A 21,748-nucleotide genomic window follows, 5' to 3' on the forward strand; every position below is an offset into this window, starting at 1 on the left:
CGTCAAGTCCGGCCTGCAGATCAAGAAGAACGCCATCATCGACGACTACAAGGTCACCAGCCAGGTCCTGGGGCTGGGCATCAACGGCAAAGTGCTGCAGATCTTCAACAAGAGGACCCAGGAGAAATTCGCCCTCAAAGTACGTGGAGGGGTCCGGGGGTGGGGGGGCCCGGCCCGGCCCGGGGCGCCCGTCCCGGGATCGCGGCGGGACCGTCGGGCCCGGGACGCCGGTGTGTGTGTGTGGGGGGGGGGAAGGGGGATGGACGCGGGCGCGCGCCGGGCATGGTGGGGTCCGAGCGGCTCCCGGGGTCCCCCCGAGTTCCTGGCCACCCCCGAGCGTGAGTGGCGGGGTGGTCGGGGGGAGGTTGGACGACTCTGCCCTGTTGAGGTTTGAGCGGGATCTGGCTGAGGTGAGGCTTGGCATCGGGGCGCGGGGAGGGGGGGCACGGCTGCTGATTGCTCCCCCGTCTCTAGGAAGTGGTTCCCCGTCCTCCCTCCTGCCCTCCCTCCCCCTCTCTCGCCCCTTCCTTTCCTTTTCCTTTTCTTTTTTGCGGGCACAAAAGACCCATTACTCATGGAGCCGGCTGGACGGCTGGTTTGGAGAAGTCGGAGCTGGGGGGGTTTATTTAGCCTCGCTCCTTATTTGGGAGCCGGAATGTGTGATTTCACTTCCCGGGGCCTCGCCGGGGCGGCCCGGCCGGCTCCCGGGCCCCGCGCGCGCGGGGCTGGAGATTCCGCGGGACGCCGCCCCCCCCCCGCGCGGGGGAGGGATTGTTTTGATCCGGGGAGAGCCGCCCCCTCCCCCTCCCGTCCCTGCGAGGCTCCAGATGGGAGGCCAGCAGGCTCCGGCGCCGAGTCTGCTTGTTTCCATAGTTCCATTGATCTTTGTAAACCGAGTCTGGAAGCCACGGCTTGGCCCGGTGCTCACTCCACAATCCGGAGACAGCCACTTAAACCTTGGCCCCAGCGACTGATCTTGGGCTGGGGAAATCCAACCTCTCTCTCTCTCTCTCTCTCCCTCTCTCCCTCTCCCCCTCTCTCCCTCTCCCCCCCCCCCCCGTCTGTCTGTTTGTCTGTCTGTCTCCTTCCCTTTTGGACGGGATTTAAGTAGCAACTGCAGTGAAACAGAATGAACTTGGAGGTGTGGTGTGGTCCCCGTTCATTAAGGGTCACCGGAAAGGTTTTCTTTCTCGGAAGAGTTTCAGGTCAAACCACATCTCTAAAGGTCACCTGTCAAGTCTGTTTCCCCCGGGGTGTTTTGAATGATTGGAGGAGGAGAGGAACACTTCCTGTGTTATGTGTTTTTCTCTTCCCCTCTAGACTGCAGTTAGCTGTGTCTCAGCGATCAGATAGAACTCAGATGGACTATTGGGATATACAGTTATATGGCATTAAAAAACCCCACAAAACCCAAACCAAACCTGGTACAATGTCTAGATTTTAAGGCCTTTAAGGTAATTTTTTTTTCTTGCCTTATTTGCCCTCAGTGCTGTCAGGATTGCTTTGCTTTTCTACTATAAGCACTTGCTGAGGGATTTTGGTTATTACTTAGTGTTGACTATCTAGGGGGAAATTAATCATTGTCACAAACACTGTAATAGCTGTACCTTCAACCTCCCTTCCATACTTGTTTGTGAGGGGGGAAAGGGGAGGAGTTGTGTGGCTAGATGGCTCTGACCTTGAGGACTAGAGGTGAGTGAGTAGTTTGACCACAGTTAACCTGTACCATTGGGAAGTGACAGATGTTCTTTCCAGGAGAGTTTTTTGGCCTTTCTGAAATGCCATCTGCCTTCACCAATCAGCAGCCTGGGGACACTGGCTGTTCATTCATTCTGTTATAGTTGGAAAGTAATATAAAGAATTCAGAACAAAAACTCTCAACTTATTTTTAGTGAACATGTGCATGTGCACACACACACACACATACAAACTTCCAAAATGCTTTTGGGTGGTCATTCAAATTTCACTGTAATTAATAGGAGAGAAATTTGGATATTTGTTTTTTTCTCCTTGAATAGTATTGAAAGGAAAATCTAGCATATATTAAATAACATTCATGGTTTATATGTCTCCAGTAAGAAGTGGGTGAAGATTGAAGTCAGAGTCTGTTTTGACAAGCAGCCTGCTCCCAGATCTTAGACATTCAATTGTAGATTTCCCACACATCTTTGTGTGAACACTTAATAATAGAGGAAGAAAGGAGGGATGAGGCACTTGGAGACTGACAGCAGTGTCAACAGCGCTTTCATATCCAAATATTGGCTAAGACATAATTACAGCTGTGGGAGAATCTGGTTCAAAGAATCTTGTTCCAGAGACTCCAAAGAGATTTCTAGATCTTGCATTTCGATTAACTTTAGGTACTGAATAGTGAGGTGATGTTCTAAACCTTCTGATGATAAGCATGAGCGGAAGTTGTAGTAGTGGGGGCTGGCAGGATTGGAGATCTCATCCATGGATGCTGAGAGGAAGGGAGAAGACCTGTGCTCTGCAGGGTGTTTGAGCCTATTCCTGAGTTGTCATGGACGTTTGGGATGTCTACTGTCATGTGGCCCTGAGAGTTAGTGGAAGTTGGTGAATGATCGGAGGAGGAGAGAAACACAAGCTCTGGTCCTGTGGCATAGTAAAGTCAGTGCTTTAAAAATGGTCCCAAGCTCACCTTGCTGCTTGTTTACTTCTACTGTGGAGAGCTGATGATAAAATGCTCCCCACCCCTCCATGCTATGGTGTGGCTTCATCATCTCTCCTGTTAGATTCTAAGTCACACTCGTACTTCCAGGCAGAGTTGGAGAAGGTGTGAGAGGTCTTGTCATCTAACTCTCCTTTTTCAAGGCCTAGAGTGAGTGACTTGCCACTTACTTGGCAGAGGCAAGATTAGAACCCAGGTTACTTGATGCTAGTCTTAGGCCTCTCCCTACTTCCTAACTGTAGTGACATCCAAGGCATGGGGACAGCAGCTGTTTCAGAGCATCTGTGGAGCGGCTGGGACTATGGGCCTTCCATTGACTATTGTCCAGTGGGCACTGACTAGGCCTCTGCCACAACTTAGAGGCGCAGTTCCAAGGCACCTCAGGAACTTCATGAGTTCTGGGTTTGTGGTGAAAAGCTATTAAGAAAGTTTTTAAGGGAGTATTGGATAGAAATCTTTATTATTTTGTTATTGTTTGTACAAAAATGTAGGAGTTGTATGCTTTCTTTGGTAGAGACATGTAGTCTCAACCCATTTGTATATTAATTGGTTGTATTCCTCAAGGGTTTCCTCAGCTGCTTTCTACTTCTCTATGTCATGGTGACTTTCAGGGATTAGCTGAACAAATTTAATTAAACCTGTCTTGTGTCCTGCTGTGCAATGCTGATTAGGTGAAGCATGTTATTGCTTTATAAAATGTAGAATGTTGTCATAACTTATCTCTGTTTATCTTTCCATTGCGTAGATGAGAGGAAACAAGGTCCAGTACTTTCTTTCCTTTTCTTTCTCCTCTCAGCCTCCCTCTCCAGGTCAGAGTTGCCACTGTGATGTGTCTTCCTTGGGTGTCATGAAGACCATGAGCGCCTCACACTTAGTCTGCACACTGTTAGAGAGAAATGCCCAGGCCCCTCCCCCGTCTCCCATTCTGTGACCTTTCCCAGAGGTGACAAGTAGTGTGGCTGGGGGAGAGGATAAATCTCAAATTGGGTTTGCTGGGTAGAATGATAAAGTCTCACAGGTTAACTAGCCTCTTACATCTGGTGTTGTTCCAGGTAGGTGTGCATATATGTATACATATATGTACATATGTATTCCCATGGAGGATATAGTTGTAGGTAGTACCTTATAAAGTTTTGGAGATCAAGAGAACTGTTTGAGCTAGCCCTGGTAGTACACACTTGTAAGCCCAGTCCTTGGGAGGTGGAGGCAGGAGGATGGAGAGAGTGAGGCCGTGTCATGAGGGGCTCTGTAAAACACCAACCAGCCAACCAATTCGGAGAAGGCAAAATGAACAGTCTAGGGCCTTATTGTCAAATATGGTAGCCACTACCAATGTGTGACTGTTAATATTATAATTAATTAACATGAAGGAATGAAACAACTTGCTTGCCACAAGTTGAGTCTGCAGAAAGTTGAACCTTGCAAGTTTTACTGGGCTGCTAAAACATAATGCTTAGGAAGAAACTTTGGAAAAGGGACATCTCTGAGGACTGAAAGCTTCAGCTGGTGACAGCGGGACTTCACTGGGCCTTTGAGGAATGTGCAGGTCTGTTCATCTCATGTTGAAGGTGGTCATGGCTAGCGTGGAGGAGAGAAGCCGGAGACCGGATTGGTCAGGGCAGGTGGATCTAGGGGCTCAGGATTGAACTTCATCCATCTTGTATCTAAGCAGGTTTTGAGGTAGGGGCTTGAGGATGTTAAAAGTTTGAATCACTGAAATGTTGGGCTGTGAATTTTTTTTTGCCTCTTCTGTGTCTGGGCGCTGTCCCTGAGCTTCTTTTAAGCTCAAGGCTAGCACTCTAACACTTAAGTCACAGCTCCACTTCCAGCCTTTTTTTTGGCAGTTTACTGGAGATAAGAGTCTCAAGGACTTTCCTGCCTGGCTGGCTTTTGAGCTTGATCCTCAGATCTCAGACTCTTGAATGGCTAGAACTACAGGCTTGAGCCACTGGTGCTGGACTGGGGCTATGGATTTCCTTCCTACCTTCTTTCTTTCTTTCTTTCGATCTTTCCTTCTCTTTCTTTCTCTCTCTTTCCTTCCTTCCTTCTTTCTTTTCTTTTTCCCTCCCTCTCTCTCTCCCTCCCTCCCCCTCTCTTTCTTTCTATCTTTCCTTCTCTTTCTTTCTCTCTCTCTTTCCTTCCTTCCTTTCTTCTTTCTTTTCTTCCTCCTTCCCTCCCTCTCTCCCTCCCTCCCCCCTCTCTTTCTTTCTTTCTGCCACTCTTGGGGCTTGAACTCAGGGACTAGGCAATGTCTCTGGGCTTCTTTTGCTCAAGGCTAGTACTACCACTTGAGCCACAGCACCACTTCTGGCTTTTTCTGTGTATGTGGTACTGAGGAATTGAACCCAGGGCTTCATGCATGGCAGGCAAGCACTCTGCTACTAAGCCACCTTCCCAGCCTGGGGCTATGGATTTTTGAGGGAAGCATGGTTTCATTCTATTGCTGTGTTGAGAGAAGGCTCAACTACATCGGCCATCGGCTTTGGCCCTGGCCCTGAGTGCAGGCTTTTTTGCATCACTGAGGCAGTATCAAAGCTGGGCCAGCTCACATCCTTTTGAATTTTGGACTTAGATAGAGCTTGAAAATCATCTCCAGCTAAGATTGGGGATCACTGGCTGATAGAAGGGGACAGAAAAGCCCTCTTGGGACTACAGGACCATCTATTGATGGGCAACAGAAGGCTCCTTTGTGGATGGATGAAAATATTAGTATCCATGGCTGAGACAATGTTTAGAGGACTTGGAACCCAAGAAGCTGGGCCATCCTCAGCTGACAATTCTATTTAAGAGCCTGTGCAGGGACTGAGAGGAGGCTGGAGGAGCCAAGCCTCCAGACTGCCTGCCTGAGACAAACTTAATGCTGGGCCAAATCCTGGGGCTGGAGATGGGGCCAAAGGTCCTGTCACCCACAGAGCTCCGGGATGTGAGAGACCTGTGCCAGGTGGAATGTCAGCCAAGGTGGGAAGGAGCTGATCACCAGCATTTGCGTCGAGTCATTTCACAATGCTGAAGCAGTGCGCGCTCCTGGCCAGGATTCTCCCTGGTGGTTTGGTATCTGTGACACAGGAATTCACACTTTCCTGCCTCTTCTCCTCCTCTGCGTCAGGCCCTTCTGAGGGTCATGTAAGGCCTCTCCCTCTCTCTCTCTCTCTTTCTCTCTCTTCCCTTCATTGCCTCTTTGTAGATGCTCCTATAGCTTGAATGGGTAGGTGGGCAGGATAGAGTTCTTTGCATAGGCTCCAGCTGCTATTGGCAATTGTGTAAGGCCCAGGGGTGAAGGGACTTACATCTCACGGCCTCAGGAAGTCAGCACCCCGGACTCCTTTCCGCTCACTGAGGACGAGCCTGGGCTGGAGTATCAAGCCTCAGTGGCATGACCAAGGAGTTAGTGTTGGCATCAGGGCCACATCTTGGGACCTGACCCCTGGGGACTTGCTCTTGGTCTGAGTTCCTTGGGTTTGTGGGTTGCTAAGGTGTTGTCATGCTGGGGCTGTAGACATGGCTAAGCCTGAGCTGTGTTAACCCCCCAGGTAGAAGCATCATGTCATAGGTCTCCTTGTAAGAGAGGGACATTGGTAAAGAGAAGGGGGCACACCCCTGGATATCTTAATATATACCATGTGTGTAACCCAGGGAGACAGCTGTGACTATTCTAGTCCTTAGGAAAATGCTGATGGTAAGATATGGATACATACCTATCTGTATGTAAATATAGATACCAGTAATTATAAATGAGCTTGTTTCTAGGGTTTTTGTGCTAGATAAGAAAGCAAAACAAACAAAAACCCCAAAGCACCCCTCCCCCCAAACACCACCACCAAAAATGTACTGATCGTGTGATATTGGGTAGGTTGGTTAAACTTGCCAGGCCTCAGTGTGTCCAGCTGACGGTTGGGCGCAGCAGCCACTGAGTGTGGGCAGTGTGGGCTAGTGGAAGAGGCTGCACTGGAGGCCAGAGAACCAAGAGCTCTCAGGAAAGGTGCTGACTTGCTCTGACCCTCAGCGGTATCTGGGCCAGGACAGATGCTATTTTGGTAGACTTAAAAGTAGTTTGCCCAGTAGTTAATATCACTGGCCAGCTGTGCTCTTCCCTGTATGGAGACTTGGTTCTAGCCAGCTATGGAGAGAGGAGGGCTGTGGGATCCAGTGTGGCATCTTCTCTCCCATCTCAGTGCCATGGTGGTATAAGGTAGAGGTGAGGAGTGCTGTGCTTTCTTTTTCTGTTTATGTGGTGCTGAGGAATCGAACCCAGGGCCTCATGCATGCAAGGCAAGCACTGTACCACTGAGCCACCTTCCCAGCCGAGTGCTGTGCTTTCTTGACTCCAGTCTCCTGTGTTATTTGAAGTTGGGGGGGGGCATATTTGGATGTTGAAAGATGACTGCCTGAGCTTGGTGGACAGTTCAGGGCCAGTTGGCTGTCTGGACTGTGTCCCACACAGGGGCACCTGGCTGAAGGCTGGATCTGTACTTGCCAGCTTTACCTTGGTGTGGGGTTGAGTGTACTTAAAGGAGTGTTTCCCCTCTGCTCAGTCCCCCAGTACTGTGGTTTGTATTCAGGGCCTTGTACCTACTCAGCTGATACTCTACTACTTGAGCCACACCTTCAGTCTGACTTTTGGTGGTGGTTTTGCAGATGGAGTTTGTTGACTTTTCTATAGAATCTTGTTGGCTTTTTCTGCATGAGCTGGCTTTGAACCTTGATCCTCTGGATCTTAGCTGTCTGAGTAACTAGGATTACAGATGTGAGTAATCCTCTAGCTAGGAGTACCTTCTTTTAATTCACCCATAGACATAGTCATGGACTAGGGACTGTTCTGAGATGACAGCTAGGAGCTAATGAGAAAATTAGGATTTATGACCAGTACAGTGAGCCCCAGAGAATGCTGCGTCAGAAGAGTTCTGGAGTTTGAGGAAGCGAAGAAGAGAAAGGAATCCCTGGTGATATCTATTGTCTTTCCTCTCCTTCCTGCCTGTTTAAAGGGAACCTAGTGGTTTTTTAGCTATGAGGCTTAGACTGTGAGATTCTGTGTTCCAGGGCATCTAAGTTGGTTTGAGAAGAGAGGCAGAGGAAAAGGGGCATGAGGTTGGGCTTGGCCTCCGCATTGTAAGTTTCTTGGGGAATTGATTCTCTGGTCTATAACCACCTATGTGTGCCAGCTAGCAGATGACAGAGCCTGGACATGCACCTGAGGCCAACCTCTGTATGTGATGTTCCTCTCCAAGATCTGCCAGGTTGTGGCCACCCTATTCCTGAGGGTTTCCTCAGGCATCTTCTGGCTGTTGTCCATTGGACTCATTAGGAAAGTGAAGAATTGGAGGTTGCCTAAGGTGGCAACTCTGTGGCCACCCATTGAAAGTGATGCGTTTCAGGACATCTTTGTCTCCATAACAACAATGATGATGACCAGAAGCAGTTCTGGGGTTTGAACTCAGAGTCTTGTGCTTGTTAGGTTGGTGCTCCATCACTTGAGTCATATCACAAGTCCCTTTTGCTTTATTTTTCAGATAGGATGTCATGCTTTTTGCTTGGCTGGCCTGGGACTAGTCCTCTTATCCATGCCTCCTCCATAGCTTTGCCACATCCTACTTACTGAGTCATGCTTGGACTGCCCTTGGATCTCTGTCCTCCTGGTCTTCACTTTCTGAGTAGCTGGGATTACAGACATGAGCTACCACATGCAGCCTCTATAATGACTCTTCTTTTGAACCTGAAGCAATGATGAGATTTCCAAGTCCTGGGAAGAGGAGGGGACTCTCAGGGAAGACCTCCTGACTCCCCCTGTGCCAACTCCTGTACCTTCATCCTGTGGCTGATCTTATACTCCCTGCTTGCTCTGTGGTAGATGATTGAGTTGACCGCCTTGCTGCCATCTTGGTTATCCATGCTGATAGGAGGCTGCCAGCTCATACTGGCCACTTGCAGTCTGGCCTCCTGCCCAGGGCCCAGGACTGTTACTCAGCCCCTCTTTCCCAGTGGCTAAAAATAAAGCCGCCACTGCTGGAGTCCTCTTCTAGCCAAGCTCCAATCTGTCCCAGGGCTTCCTGCCATCCTGTGAACTACTCTGTCACTTGTCACCTGTGCCTTCCCTCTTTGCCTTTTCCTCTTCCAGTCTGAGCTTGGTGAGCAGTTCGGGGCCAGAGGGTCTGCGGATCTGCCTGGCTTATTTCTGGAGGGAGGGGATTAGACCACAAGGGTATACAAGCTCTTCAAAATAGTTGTCTTTCATTGGCTCTGGTGGTCTCCAAGCTCCACCTCTAAGAAGGCCACCTGGCCTGAGGTCATTGTGGGCTGAGTCTGCCCTGCCCCTTTCTCCAACTGTTCTGGGACTGAGTTTGCTATCTGCTTGTCCTCTTGCTCTGTTGCTAAATTCTGTTCTCCGTTCTACAGTGTGAGGCTTCAGGTTACCACATTCTAAAGCGTGACCTCATCTTACTGGTTTCCAAGAATAACTGAGTCTGGCTAATGGGGCCTCTTCCTAAGTCAGACCACAGCCCCCTTTGGCCATTTCAGCTCAGCCACCTGCAGAATGTCACCAACAGCATGAGTTTGTTTTGTTCTTTAACTGCAGAGGCAGAGGTTTTCCTGATCTGTGATCTGCTGAGCTGTGTCTTCTTCCTCTACCCCCTAGGGATCCTGGAGACCCCCATGGAGCAAGATGAGAGAGGGACACAGATGGCCAGAGTGCCTGCTTAGCCAGAGGTACTGGGCAGGGTGTTTCTCCTGATTTTCCTAGTCATTGGGCAGGTGCTGGTACTAATCATGGCCCAAGCAGACTTGACTTCAGTTTTGTGGATTAGCATTTATTTGGAGGAAAGGGCATGTGGAGGAGAATGACTGGAGCCAAGGGGTAGGACTTGATAAAGTTATACCCATACCATGTTTCCCCAACTGTCCTCTCCCTTCTGTTCTCTGGGCCTCATTTTCTCTGCAGGGAGAGATTTAACTGCCAAGGCCCATTGGCCTCTGGGAGGGCAGGAGCTGGGTGTAGTTGCTCAGGGTTATTTTTAACTCTGACACAAGGAGTCCCTGTCTGTCCTTGGAAGAGCCATGCCCTCCCTCCTCTATCCCTGTCTTTGCCTCCTTCCTGGCCTCTGTAAATTCTTAGGAGAAGGCTCATTGGATTCTAAACACAGGCTTCCCAGGAGCTGTGCAGGGTGGGGATTGGGGGGAAGACTTGCAGGGAAGTCCTCCGTTGCTCTTTAAGCTTGGCTTCTTCAGGACTCAAAGGGTGTATGTGTGTGTGTGTGTGTGGGGGGGGGGTTAGTGAGGGCATTTGAAGGCCCTAGGGTGTGGAATGCAGAGCATCTTAGGAATGCAGGTAGATGGTGGCCATCACGTGGCCCTGGAGCTGTACCCTGGAGGCTAGCAAGGGGTCAGGCTTGTGCCTTTCCTTTTCTCTCCCTGCTGGTGCCCAGGCCGCTGGCAGGTAGGTCCGTCGATGTGAGAACAAGCTATAGTCACCTTGTTACCCCTGACTGCCAGGCTCATCGGTATCCTGGAGTTCTGCCCACCCTGCCCTCTGCTCCCCCCCAGAATTCTTAATGATTCTTCCTGGAGTTCACTTCGATAAATACTATTTTATATGATCAGATGCCTGTTAGGGGTCATGCCTCTGTATTCCTGTCCTTAGAATCTCCTTTGGTCTCACTGTGTGTGAATGCCTGGAGTCGTGTATCTTAATGACTTTTATTCCATTTGTGCTCTCTGGGTTCTTAGAGTGGAGGAGGAGGGGCAGCCGTGCCCCCTCTCCTGGGTGTCAAACTGTCCTGCCTTCATGGACTGGACTTGATTACCTTAGCTCAGATTCTAAAAGAAAATACAATTGGGTTTGAGGTGAGGGTGGGGTGGGCAGGGGAAATGGACAGCTGTGGAATGAGGCTCTGAACCCTCATTCCCTGGGTATGTAGTGAGGGGAGTAGCTTGCCTAAAGCCCAGCTCTAATCACCCAGCTTCCTGGCTTACCCCCTTCAAGTGGCTTTCTTTGCCCATGGAATATATGATATATCCCAATCATTGCCAGATCTGGTTCTGTTTTCTTCTGAATATTTGCTTCCTCCCAGCTCAAGTGACTGTCATGTATTTTGTCTACCCCCACATGTATCTCCTTGCCTCTCTCCTCCACCCCCTGTCTCCATCTTCTACCTGTTCTACCCTGAACCAAGGCTGCTTTCCCATGAAGGCCTGCACACACAAGTGAATTTTGGGGCTGGGGGTTGGGTCTTTGAGTTGCAGAGTAAAGTGCTCAGCCTGTGTAAGGTCTTGAGTACAATCCGTAGTATTAAATGAAAACACAATTAAAAAAAAAAGGAAATATTGACCTTAGTCAAACTAAGACATTACCTGATATTTCACATTGACAATGCATTTTTTTCCATGCAAACAAGATGTTTGTTTAGACATTGAGTTGGATTTAAAATTCCTTAAAGACCATCATTGATTTTTTTGTTTGTTGTTTTTGCATCCTTTTATTTGCATGTAGTGACTATACCCTCATTTAAGAAGAAATTCAGTGTTGGTGTTGTCATGGCAGTTCTGGGATTGAGACAGCACAGGGCTGGGCTGAGAAATAGCTAGGCATATGGTGAAAAACACCCCTCTCCCTCCCCCCTGGCACACACACGGTGCCCTCTGTCCTCCTGTCTGCTGGCAGTTGCCTTCAGAATAATCTTCTGGTCATCTCTTCCACCCACTCACATCTGCTGACTCAGGAGGTGCCTTGTGTTTTTGTAAGTGAGTTCTCATTCTCGTATGAGATCTGCAAAAATGGATGCATTTCCTCCTGTTTCGGAGTTGGCCCTTCTACCACTTTAACTGAGGGGGAGACAGATGTGGAACTTTCCTACAGTTCTTGGCATTTTCTTATTAGCTCCAGGCATCCAGCTGAGACACACTAATGCAGTGTGTTATGTTACAGCAAGAGGGACCTGCAGTGACACCTGCTTGCTGGCATTGAGGTTAGAGTTTTGGACCTCACAGGCCCTTAGCAGGGCAGGCATTCTTGCACAGGTTAGAAAACCTGAGAGACCTGGCTCCCAACCCAACTCATGTGGCCCTAGAACCTGTGTGGACCATACTCTGTTTTTTCATTCGTCAATGGAAACCATCAGACTGGACCTCAGAGGACTTCTGCTCTGCCTTTCTGCACTGATGCCGCATCCCCACTGCTGGGAAAATGACCTGATGTAGCCTGGTCCCAGAGAGCTCGGGTGGCAGAGAGCCATCCTCTCCCAGGGTTCTTTCTCTTCTCGTGGCTGTTGTCCCCCTCCCCCCCAATTCATTCATCCAATATTTGTAAACGTTTATTCTCCTTCTTGCCTGCCTCCTGTCTTTCCTGCTGACTGGCCATCCGGAGGCCCAGATGGCAGGATTAGCCTGGAATGGAATAGTAGTAGTTAGGGCTATCCCAATGGGTTTAGACCCTTGAACACCTCTGCTGTATGAGATAAGAGGAATTTAGAACAATGAGGGTTGATATTTCTAACAGCTTAGTCTAGACTCTTGTCCTCCTAAGCAGGATTTGCCTTAGGGTGTTGTCTAGCCCCCTGAGATACAAAGCAACTGATTACTTAAGAAAATTAATTAGCAGTGCCAAGAATGACTTTAGCAGTTTCCCTATGGATAGATCAGAGTAGCAGATTGGCTTTGATACATATAATAGTCTGTAGTTCAGATTTCTGTTGGAAGATTAGCAACTCTGTGAAGCTTTCTTTGGTTAGTAACAAGTCTTTATTGACTTGGTGCTATGTATCAGGCATTATAAAGTCTATTGTTAGTCCATGAAATAATACTTCAAAGTAAGAGTCTTCTCTTTTTTTTTTCCTTTCAAAAAAACAACAGAAGAAACATTCAGAACAATTCACTTATTGGCAATTATTTGTTGAGTTATTGAATACCTTATCAGTGTTAAGCATTTCTTTAGGGTGTGGGGAGTTTTCTAGGTATAAAACAGGTAAGAATGTCATCCCATCTGTATGCAGTCTAGGAAGGAAAGATAGAACAGCTAAATGGCACAGCTTGTCATGGGGAGAGGTACAAAAGAGAAGGAAGGGAAGGAAGTCCTGGAATGCTGGGAGTCTATGTGTGACCTTGTCATTTTAAATGACGGATCAAGGAGAGCTTTACTGAGGAGGTCACTTGGAGTAAGCCTTTGAGATAATTTGGGGAAGAAGGGAACACCTGGCAGAAGGAATGGCAAATACAAAAGCCAGAGGTTATATTGGGGATGAGAGGGCCTTACTGTTTCTTTTTTATTCCCGATCTTGCTGTGTAGGCCAGGGTGGCCTGAAACTCTTCATCATCCTGCCTTAGCCTGAGATTACAGGTATGCATTACCATATTCAACCATGAGAGTGCCTAACTCTAAAACCTAGCCTCTTTCTATCTCATTTCCATGACCCATTATAACTCAGTACTTGAGTTGACCTAGCAATTTTTGTCTTATCATCAAATATTTATATATAAATTGCTAGATTGCTAAGAATAAGTAGTGGTCCCTGTGTGGATAAAGCAATGGAAGCCATAGGCTGGTGGCTCATGCCTGTAATCCTAGCTACTTAGAAGACTGAGGTCTGAGGATTGTGGTTCGGAGCTAGCTTGGGTAGGCAATGGCTCAAGTGGTAAAGGGCCAGTCTTGAAAGAAAAAGCTGAGACAGCACCCAGGCCCTGAAATCTAGATTCAATGCCAGCAAGAAAAAGAATCCCTGTGTTTAGCCTGCTAGGAGGAGGAAAAGGCAGATTGCATGCATTCAGGGAGAGTTGGGGTTCTGAGGTCCAAGCTCCCCAAACCCTGCCCATCTTGGCTTCCTGCATCTTCAGAACTGGGTGAGCAGAGGGTAGGGCTGATGGGAAAGTGAAGCAATGGGATGGGTCTCGAGCATTTTCCGTGATAAAGGAAGTTGCAACATGTTTTTTCTTCCTTTTTTCTTTTTATAGAGTAAGAAGGAGGAGAAAATAAAATGGTCTTTCAGGAAGCTTTGGAACAAGTATCTAGTCTCTGAACTCTGGGCCTGGGCGCTGTCCCTCAGCTCTTCAGCTCTTCAGCTCAAGGCTAGCGCTCTACTACTTGAGCCACAGCGCCACTTCTGGCTTATTTTTTTTCTTTTTGCTTATGTGGTGCTGAGGAATCGAACACAGGGCCTCAGGCATGCAAGGCAAGCGCTCTACCACTGAGCCACCTTCCCAGCCCCAGTGTCTAATCTTTGATGGATAGTTTACCTTCTCCTCCCCACTCTCCGGTCCCTCTACAGTGCTTTTTTCAGTTAGTCTTTCTGGGTCCTTTTTATCCATCTGTACCTTCTTCTGAGAGGTTGTGTCTGTGGCAGCCTAGCCATATCTCCAGAGTGGGAAGCAGCCAACACTTGGATGGAGGGAAGCCTGCAAAAGCAAAGCACCTTATTCATTGCTGATCAGGCCAGAGAGGTCATATGTACCAATGACATGCTTGGAAAGTTGCTGCTTGTCCCTCCCTCATTAAGAGCTCTTCAAATAGGACAGGTGGGTCCTGCTACCCACCTGGGGGCTCTTGCTCCTTCTTCTGTCTGTGTTCATAAGATAACCTAGAAGGTTGAGGTGGTACTTGTATCTCAGTTCTGATAGTCACCTTGGTGGTAGATGTAGGCAGAGGCTGGGATAAAGAGCCCAAAATGTGTGAGGGAGGCAGGAGTCAAGGCTGGAAGACCACACATGTGCATCTGGAGCTCTTTATTAGGTTTGATTTTTGGCCTCTGTGCAGGAGCTGGGCAGGCATCCAGTCGTATTTGGAAATGTACAGAAAATACATTTTTCTGATGAAAACTTTTGGGGGAGGCCTGGAGAAGCAGTGGCACTGCCTTTCTTTCGTCTTTCTTTGGTGAGATTCATTTCCTTTTCCTGGCTTTCTCAACCTCCACTTCGCCAGACAGTTCCAATGTAATCCAGCTTTGAAACTCCATCTTCCATCAACTAAGGACTGTTCTAGGTCATCTCTGAGAATGAGGTCTGCTTGCAGGGAGCAAGCTGGACCTCTCTGGACAGGTGTTAATTGCATTTGTGGGCTGAAGACGGTAAAGTTCTCAGGGTTGAGCGTTTTGTAGAGGCACTCACCTGGTGCTTCAGATTCAGGAGATACAGAGCTTTTCCTTCTCCACTGCTTTCTTTGAGGTTGATCTTTTTCTTAGAGAAGTACTTGGGGAAGGCAGCTGGTGGGAGGGGGCAGTGGGTGTGATGCCAGAATTTGCTGCATCCCATAGTGAGTACATACGTCCTAATCCAGAGGAAGCTGCACCTGCCAATATGATCACCTCTAACCCCATGTGGCTATTTCAATGAACATTAAGACAATAAAATTTAAAATTCAGTTCCTTGGTGGCACGCTGTTTCTGATGCCCAGTAATTGGCTAGTGGCCCTTGTATTGTAGGGCACAGAACATTCCGTACCACAGAGCATTCTCTTAGCACAGGATTCTGAGATAATCATCCCACATTCTGGCAAAGAGTCTGAGCTGGAAGGGGACTTGTGGAAGGTCATGGGAGGTTCAGGTGAGCAGGCCAGTAAAAGGGAATTATTAATCTTGGGGATTGAACCTAGGGCTTCATGCATGCTCATAAGCACTCTACCACCTATGCCATTCCTCCAGTCTGAAAACAAACAAACACAAATAAATAAATATTCCACCTGACTCTGCCTTCTGAGTAGCTAGAATCATGGGAATATGCCACTGTGCCCACCTGTTTCCTCCCCTTCCTCCATACACACAGAGACACTCATGTGTCTCAAAGCAGGTTGGCATCATCCACTCGTGGGTAGTATTTGGAGTTCCAGCTTCCAGGGCAACATGCTGTATCTTACTGAGTCCTAGGCTATACAGAACTGATAGGAAAGTGTTTTTTAGTGTGCTCCCAAGTGAGAATCATTTGGGTTTGGCAACCACCCAGCTGTCTTAATCTATGCTCGTATTCCTCCACTGATAGGGTCCATGCCCCTTTTCAAGAAAGAAAACTGTACCATTAAAAATACTTAATCCTGTGATAGTTTTGTGGTTAGTAAGTCAAGAATTTGGATCCCTGACGTTGTGAAAACCCCTGCTGGTCCTCACCTTCTCCAGAGCCTCTCAGTGCCTCTCAAGAACATGTCACCTCCATCTCGGGCCTCTGGTCTCTGTCGGTATTTGAGCATTGCTGTGGTGCCATGTTCTTGCCACCTGGTTTCAGCATGCATTTCAGGGTGCCTCATCTGCCAAGGGCTTTAGGTCACTGCAGAGACGGAACACTATTCCCAGGATCCTTCTGTCTCTCAGGCCTTGCTGAGAAACTGAATGGCTTGATTCTCAGCAGGGGGTTCCCAAAGAGCAGCAATGGATACTGTCTACCTGTGTGTGTCCTATTGCTGTTAGTCTACATGGTTAGCACGTACCCATCCAGAGCACCCATGTGGCCTCCTTCAGAAGTGCTGAGGGGCTCAGCCATTTGTTCCTGGACAGATATGATTACAAATGTCTCTTATAGTTAGGGACCTTCAGTTGACCTCCCTTACCTCTAGTACGAATGCAAACCCCTCAACCCACCATTCAGGCACAGTAGGGTTCCTTTCCATCTTCACCTTGCTGCCCTACCACACATGTGGACTCATCTTCATCTTCCCTGGGCTCCATGTGTTCATCCTTCTGCATGCTTTCTGATGACTTGTATTTATCGTTGGAGGCTCAGGTAAGATTTCCTCTGCCTGCACTCTCATTGCAGATAGAGCTAACGGTACTAGATGGGCTGGTGGATGCTTACACTACCTGCACAGCTGCTCTGAACTTGATGAATCAAGTCACCACCCTCTCCTCCCCTGCTAGACAGCTCCTGTAAGACAAGCACTGTCTCATTGCCTGATACCACTAGAGGTGCAGTACCCACTGCGGTCCACACTTTTGTGTGTGTCTGCGCATGTGTGCATGCATGGCAATACTGAGGCTTGAACTCAGGGCCAGGGCGCTGTCTCTTAGCTTTTGTGCTCAAGACTGGCTCTCCACCACTTGAGGTGCAGCTCCACTTCCAGCCTTTTGGTGGTTAATTGGAGAGAAGAGTCTCATGGACTTTCCTGCCTGGGCTGGCTTTGAACCTCATCCTCAGATCTCAGCCTCCTGAAGTAGCTAGGATTATAGGCGTGAACCACCGGTGTCTGGCTGTTTGGGGGATTAGAAGCCCCTGGCTGGGTACCAGCATCTTCATTCTCAGCTCCAATGCAGAAAGTGCTACTTAGCAGCTGATAATTAACAAGCAAGGCATGGGGCTTGGCTGCCTTAGAGGTAAAACTGGTATTTAAACAATGAAGTGTTTTAAATCAAGTATTAAAGTGTCAGCTTCAAAGGCAGCTACTTTCAAACATAATTTCACCCAGTTAGAGGAGATAATTGGAATAATTAGTGGAGCCCAAGAATTCTCTGTAGCCTTGAGAAGAGTGGTACTGTGAAATGGGCATTATGAGGAGTCAGGAGGGACCTGTAGTGTTTTGCTGTTTGGGGTGGGTCTGGGGCTGGTTGGGGAGAAGAGAAACTAGAAATGTAGGGAAACAATAAAGTCTGGCCTTTATCCTAAGGAATAAAAATATTAGAATAGAAACGAGAGCACATGTTTCGGCCTCTGATGCCTCATGTTGTTTTCTAACCAGGTTGCTGGAGGGCTCCCGTGCACTGCTCCCTCCGCCCTGGCAGGGCAGGGCTAGAGTTCAAGGAATTCCCCAGTCTCTTGATGGTGGCCCAGATGCTAACCACAACCTGTAGCTCCTCTGAAGGCCTTCTGAGAATTGTGTGTGTTCCAGGAATAGTCTCAACTTTTCTGTGTGTGGGGTGGGGCCAGAGAGTGCCCCACATCTGTGTGTGTGTGTGTGTGTGTGTCTGGTGTGTTTGAGGAGTCTGGGGAAAGGGCACACGTGTTCTGTGCTCAGGGGCAGAGCTCCATGAAGGTCCCTTTTAGGGTCTGCTTCATTGTGAGTAAAACAAACAGCCCACTCCGGAAAGTTTCTTCTGGGGTACAAGGGCTCTTATTTTTCCTACCCAAACTAGAGTCTCTATGACAGTTTTCTCTTGAGGGGACAAGGGATGCCATTTTCAGTTTCAAAAGAAAATCTGTGGTACGTAGTTTGAATATGAAACCTCCAAGGTATGTGTCCTGTCTGCCATAATCTACCCCTGATTGTGGCCACTGTTACCCGGCCCTGGCCGTGGATTAAGAGGGTTGACTAAGAAGTGTCCAGGGTCCCCTTGCTGGTCAAATTCCATTGGTCTTCCTCCCTTGATTCCATTCAAGTTGCTCTGCTAGAATCAAGTGGTGGTGATAAATGAGCTCATCCAGAGGTAGTGATGGTATGATGGTGTGTACAGAAAGTGTGACCATCCAGGTATCCTATGGCCAATTGCAAAATAGCTGGTGAGGTCTGAAGAGGGGAGGACTAGACAAGGACTAGATAAGGTAGGGAGGACTGGATAAAACCAGCTGGCTTATCTTGAGGGTTGAACCCTTATCCTTATTGTCTATGCACAGATGATCACACAGCCCCTCTTGGCACATTCTGTTCCTGTGTGACTGTCGAATGGTCTACGCCAAAGCTTCATTACCACTGGATTTGAGTAGTGAAGATCCTAGCCGTGTGCGGGAGCTTTCATTAGCCTGTTCCCTGATCGGCTTGCTGGAGGCTTGGAGGGGAGATGTGTAAGCAAAGTATTTTTTATATACTGCACATGGCAGAGGGGCGAGGTGTGGCGGTTGGATGAACACGGAACAAGGAGCCACTCATGTCCTGCACATTGCTATATTAAAGGCTCTGAGAAGTTCTGCAGTGACAGAATCTGTTTTTTAAGCCAGAGCTTCTGACGTATGGACCCTTTCTAATGTACCATTTATTAATAGCCCATGGGATGCTATTCAAGAAATGGCAATACAGGTCTCTAAGAGAACTGCCCATTGATTTAGGGAAAAAGCCACCTGACTTGGACTAATGCCAATTGGAGAGGTTTGAAAAGGTGTATGTGCATGTGTGTGCTGGGGGTGTGGCTGAGGAGGGGCCGGCAGGTGGCTTCTATTGAAGGTGTCTGTGTTCCTGTCCCTATTGGCTTTATGCTTCTGGAGCAGCTTTGTCTTGGCTTGGAAACACTGAATAACAGCTACATCTGTCATGCCTGGGAAGCGCAGTTTTCAGTGGGGGTGAATGAGCAGTCAGCAGACACCCCTGCTGGAGGCCCAGGCTGTCCAGAGACTGTCAGTATTGGAGAAGGGAGGGGCTGGGGCCAGGAGGCAGCTGCTTGCTAATCCTAAAAGTAGGGGGAAGCTGGAGTTAGGCCCCTTATCTTTCCCTTTTTCCAATGATGAAGATAACTGACAAAGGCAAATGGTGTGTGTGTGTGTGTGTGTGTGTGTGTGTGTACACATTTGAGGGGCAACTAGGGAAAAGCAGGTGGGCTGTAGGTTTCCTTCTATTTTTGTCTGAAGGGCTTCTGGAGGGTAGACTAGGGGAGAAAGCCACTGAGCTCTCCATGACATAGAGAATGAGATGAGCTACATTTAAGGAAGAATTTAGAATTGTGAAATAGATCAATATCTGTGGCGTTTTCTTTTCTTTTTTTTTTGTTATAATTAGGGTGTCCTGGGTAAAATAGCTTTTAGACCATTGGTGGGGTGGCGGGAACTGGATAAATGAATGGTCCCACAGATGGCTAGCTTCCTGAGAAATGCCTGGGAGGCCTCTCAGATTCTTCAGTTGGAACAAATCCAGCCAAGGGGATTCCCAGAGCGTGGTACATACAGGCCCATCTTGGGCCAGAGTGCCCTTGTGGGGCGGCTGCCTGGAGCCATGGCTGTTTCTAAAGAAATTGGCTGCTAGGGACAGATGGGACTGTAGGCTGGGAATCAGTGGCTCATCCTCGGATCACACAATTTTCAGTGTCTGGGGACACTGGGGTAATTAATGCAGGGCTAGAAATTCCTGTATCTGTTTGATTCATCGATTTCAGTTTCTAAAAATTTATTTTTTTCTAAGGAGGCTGTTTTCTTTCTTTCTTGGCCCTCCAAGGAGGTTAGTCTCTCCAGTGCTGAAGAACTAGGTCGGAGTGTCCTTCATCTCCTGCCTCTTTGGCCTGCTCCCTCTTTGCTCAGCCACAGCCAGAGGCCCCTGTCATTCAGATGGGGGAGAAGCCAGCTCAGCCCTAGACCGCTGTCCTTTGTTCCAGAAAAAGGGCAGATGTTGTTCTCAGTTGCCCCCACCCCTCCGCTTGCCCACGTCTGGGTGGGCCAGCTTTGGTGTGGGAAGCAGCAGTTTGAGCCCCTGCTGCTGGGTTCTCCTTGTAGACCCACAGGCTCCCTGGAGGGAGCTGCAGCTGCAACTCCCAGGACTTGCTGTGGCTCCCAGAGAGGAAGCTGTGTGCTCACTGAGCTGGATGTGGTGTGCAAGGGAGCAGACGAGGGTGGGCTGGCCCCTCCTTCCTCTATCAGCTGGGGATGTATCATGACTGCCTTCCCTCTTCTTCTAGACAATTTGGTCATGGTGGAAAGGCTTTCTTGCTGCCTACTAGGGCTTTATTTGTTTAGAAGAGCTTCAGTTTTTCCAGGTAGTGGTAGTGTGAACTAAGTCATTTTTGCTGTTCTCAAGGCCAGAGCCATCAATGGCTGAGCCTTGTCCTGTAGTCACTTCCTGTCCTTAACCTTTCCCTCCAGCTTCCCTCAGACTGTGGTGTGTGGCTCTAGCCAATGTACAGTAGTAGTCTTGAGTTGGGGAGGAGTTGGCAGTGCATCTTTGCTTTCCTTTTCCCCTAGGTCCTAGACTTGCTGGGCCCCTGCTGCGTGTCACGGCCTTGTTTCCAGCTGTGGCACACACCTCTGGATCTAGACAAGGTATCCTGTTGTCTTGAATGACAGAGATCCCAAGTCTCCTTTAGGTGAATTGAAAACTGGTGGTTATTTCAGGGGAGGAATGAGAGTTCCTCCACCTCCAGGCACTCTAGAAACTTCTCTTGGCCTCTGAGTAGCCCACCTACCTTCCGCCTCATTTTAAGGAGAAGGAGTCCTGTTAGTTTTGTTTTGGCTTGTGAGGAAACAGTCATTAGTTTGAGAAGCATGTGGGTCCTTCTTTAATATCTGAGCCAGACACACTTGATTCTCTTTTCACCAAGGAAACTAAAGTAGAATGGCTTAGGCTAAGGTGTAGGTACTGAAATCTAGGAGGGGCTGAATTTTCTGGGGATCCACAGGGTCTACTCAGGTACACTGGCCATACCTTGCCTGGTACAGAGGAGGAGACAGGCTCTAAGCAAGCTAGTTGCAGAACTGGTCCTTGAAGCGGGATATCCTGCTGCCTGTCATACACTATCACTTGGCAGGCTCCAGTGTATGTGACCTTGAGGTAGAGAGCCACAGAGCAGAAAAACTAAACTGTAGTCTTGCATGCAATCCAGTTTAAAGGTCTCTGTTACAGGTGATAGGGGGCAGGGAGGTTGGAGAGAGGGTAATCTTAAAATCATTGAAGCTGGACTTTTCAAAATGTCACTGAATTTTTCCCCCCTCCAGCAAATGTATCTCCTTAATTCTCTTGGGCTTCCATAATGGTGTGTGTGTGTTTGGGGTTAGGAGAGTGGACTTTGATTAATTCAGTGTTGAGTGTGGCTGATGTACCAAGTAGACCATTCACAAGCATACTGTGAGAGCTGCTTATCCCCAGACCCCTCTTTGGAGACAGATTGATATAGCAGCAGGCACCTTGCCTTTGCCTTTATGAAATGGAATCACCTTTGCTTCCTGGCTGGAAGTGTTTTTCAGAAATGTCAGAGCTGGAGAGCATGCAGAATCCTTTAAACCAGTCCCTTCCTTAGACACTCATTCTTTCATCCCGACCCAGAGGGGCTAGGGGATTGTTTCTGGCCACACAGTACCATAGTGATGGAGTTGGTCCCATAGGAATGGAGCTTCTGACAGCAAAGGTATGAGCAGCAACCTCATGTGGATTCTTTCTCAGCCAGGATGGCCTGAAACCAGCTCTTCTTCTTCTTCTTCACTCTCCAACCACCTCTTCCCCACAACTTACTGTGAATTATCTCAGCTATCCGG

The 21,748-nt window shown here is 48.4% G+C and overlaps 1 protein-coding gene across 1 annotated transcript in view; it reads left to right on the top strand.

Annotated features, from left to right (window-relative positions):
* Position 1: 1 nt before the first annotated feature.
* The window catches only part of Mapkapk2 (mitogen-activated protein kinase-activated protein kinase 2), a gene marked incomplete at its 5' end in the record, with an annotated part of 43,174 nt that continues 21,427 nt past the window's right edge, over positions 2 to 21,748 (top strand). The window contains one exon of the mRNA XM_013017326.1: positions 2 to 139. Coding sequence (XP_012872780.1) covers positions 2 to 139 — 138 coding nt within the window. The remainder of the gene's footprint in view (positions 140 to 21,748) is intronic.

This window comes from Dipodomys ordii, unplaced genomic scaffold (assembly GCF_000151885.1).
Source record: "Dipodomys ordii isolate 6190 unplaced genomic scaffold, Dord_2.0 Scaffold35, whole genome shotgun sequence".
Taxonomy (NCBI): Eukaryota; Metazoa; Chordata; class Mammalia; order Rodentia; family Heteromyidae; genus Dipodomys; species Dipodomys ordii.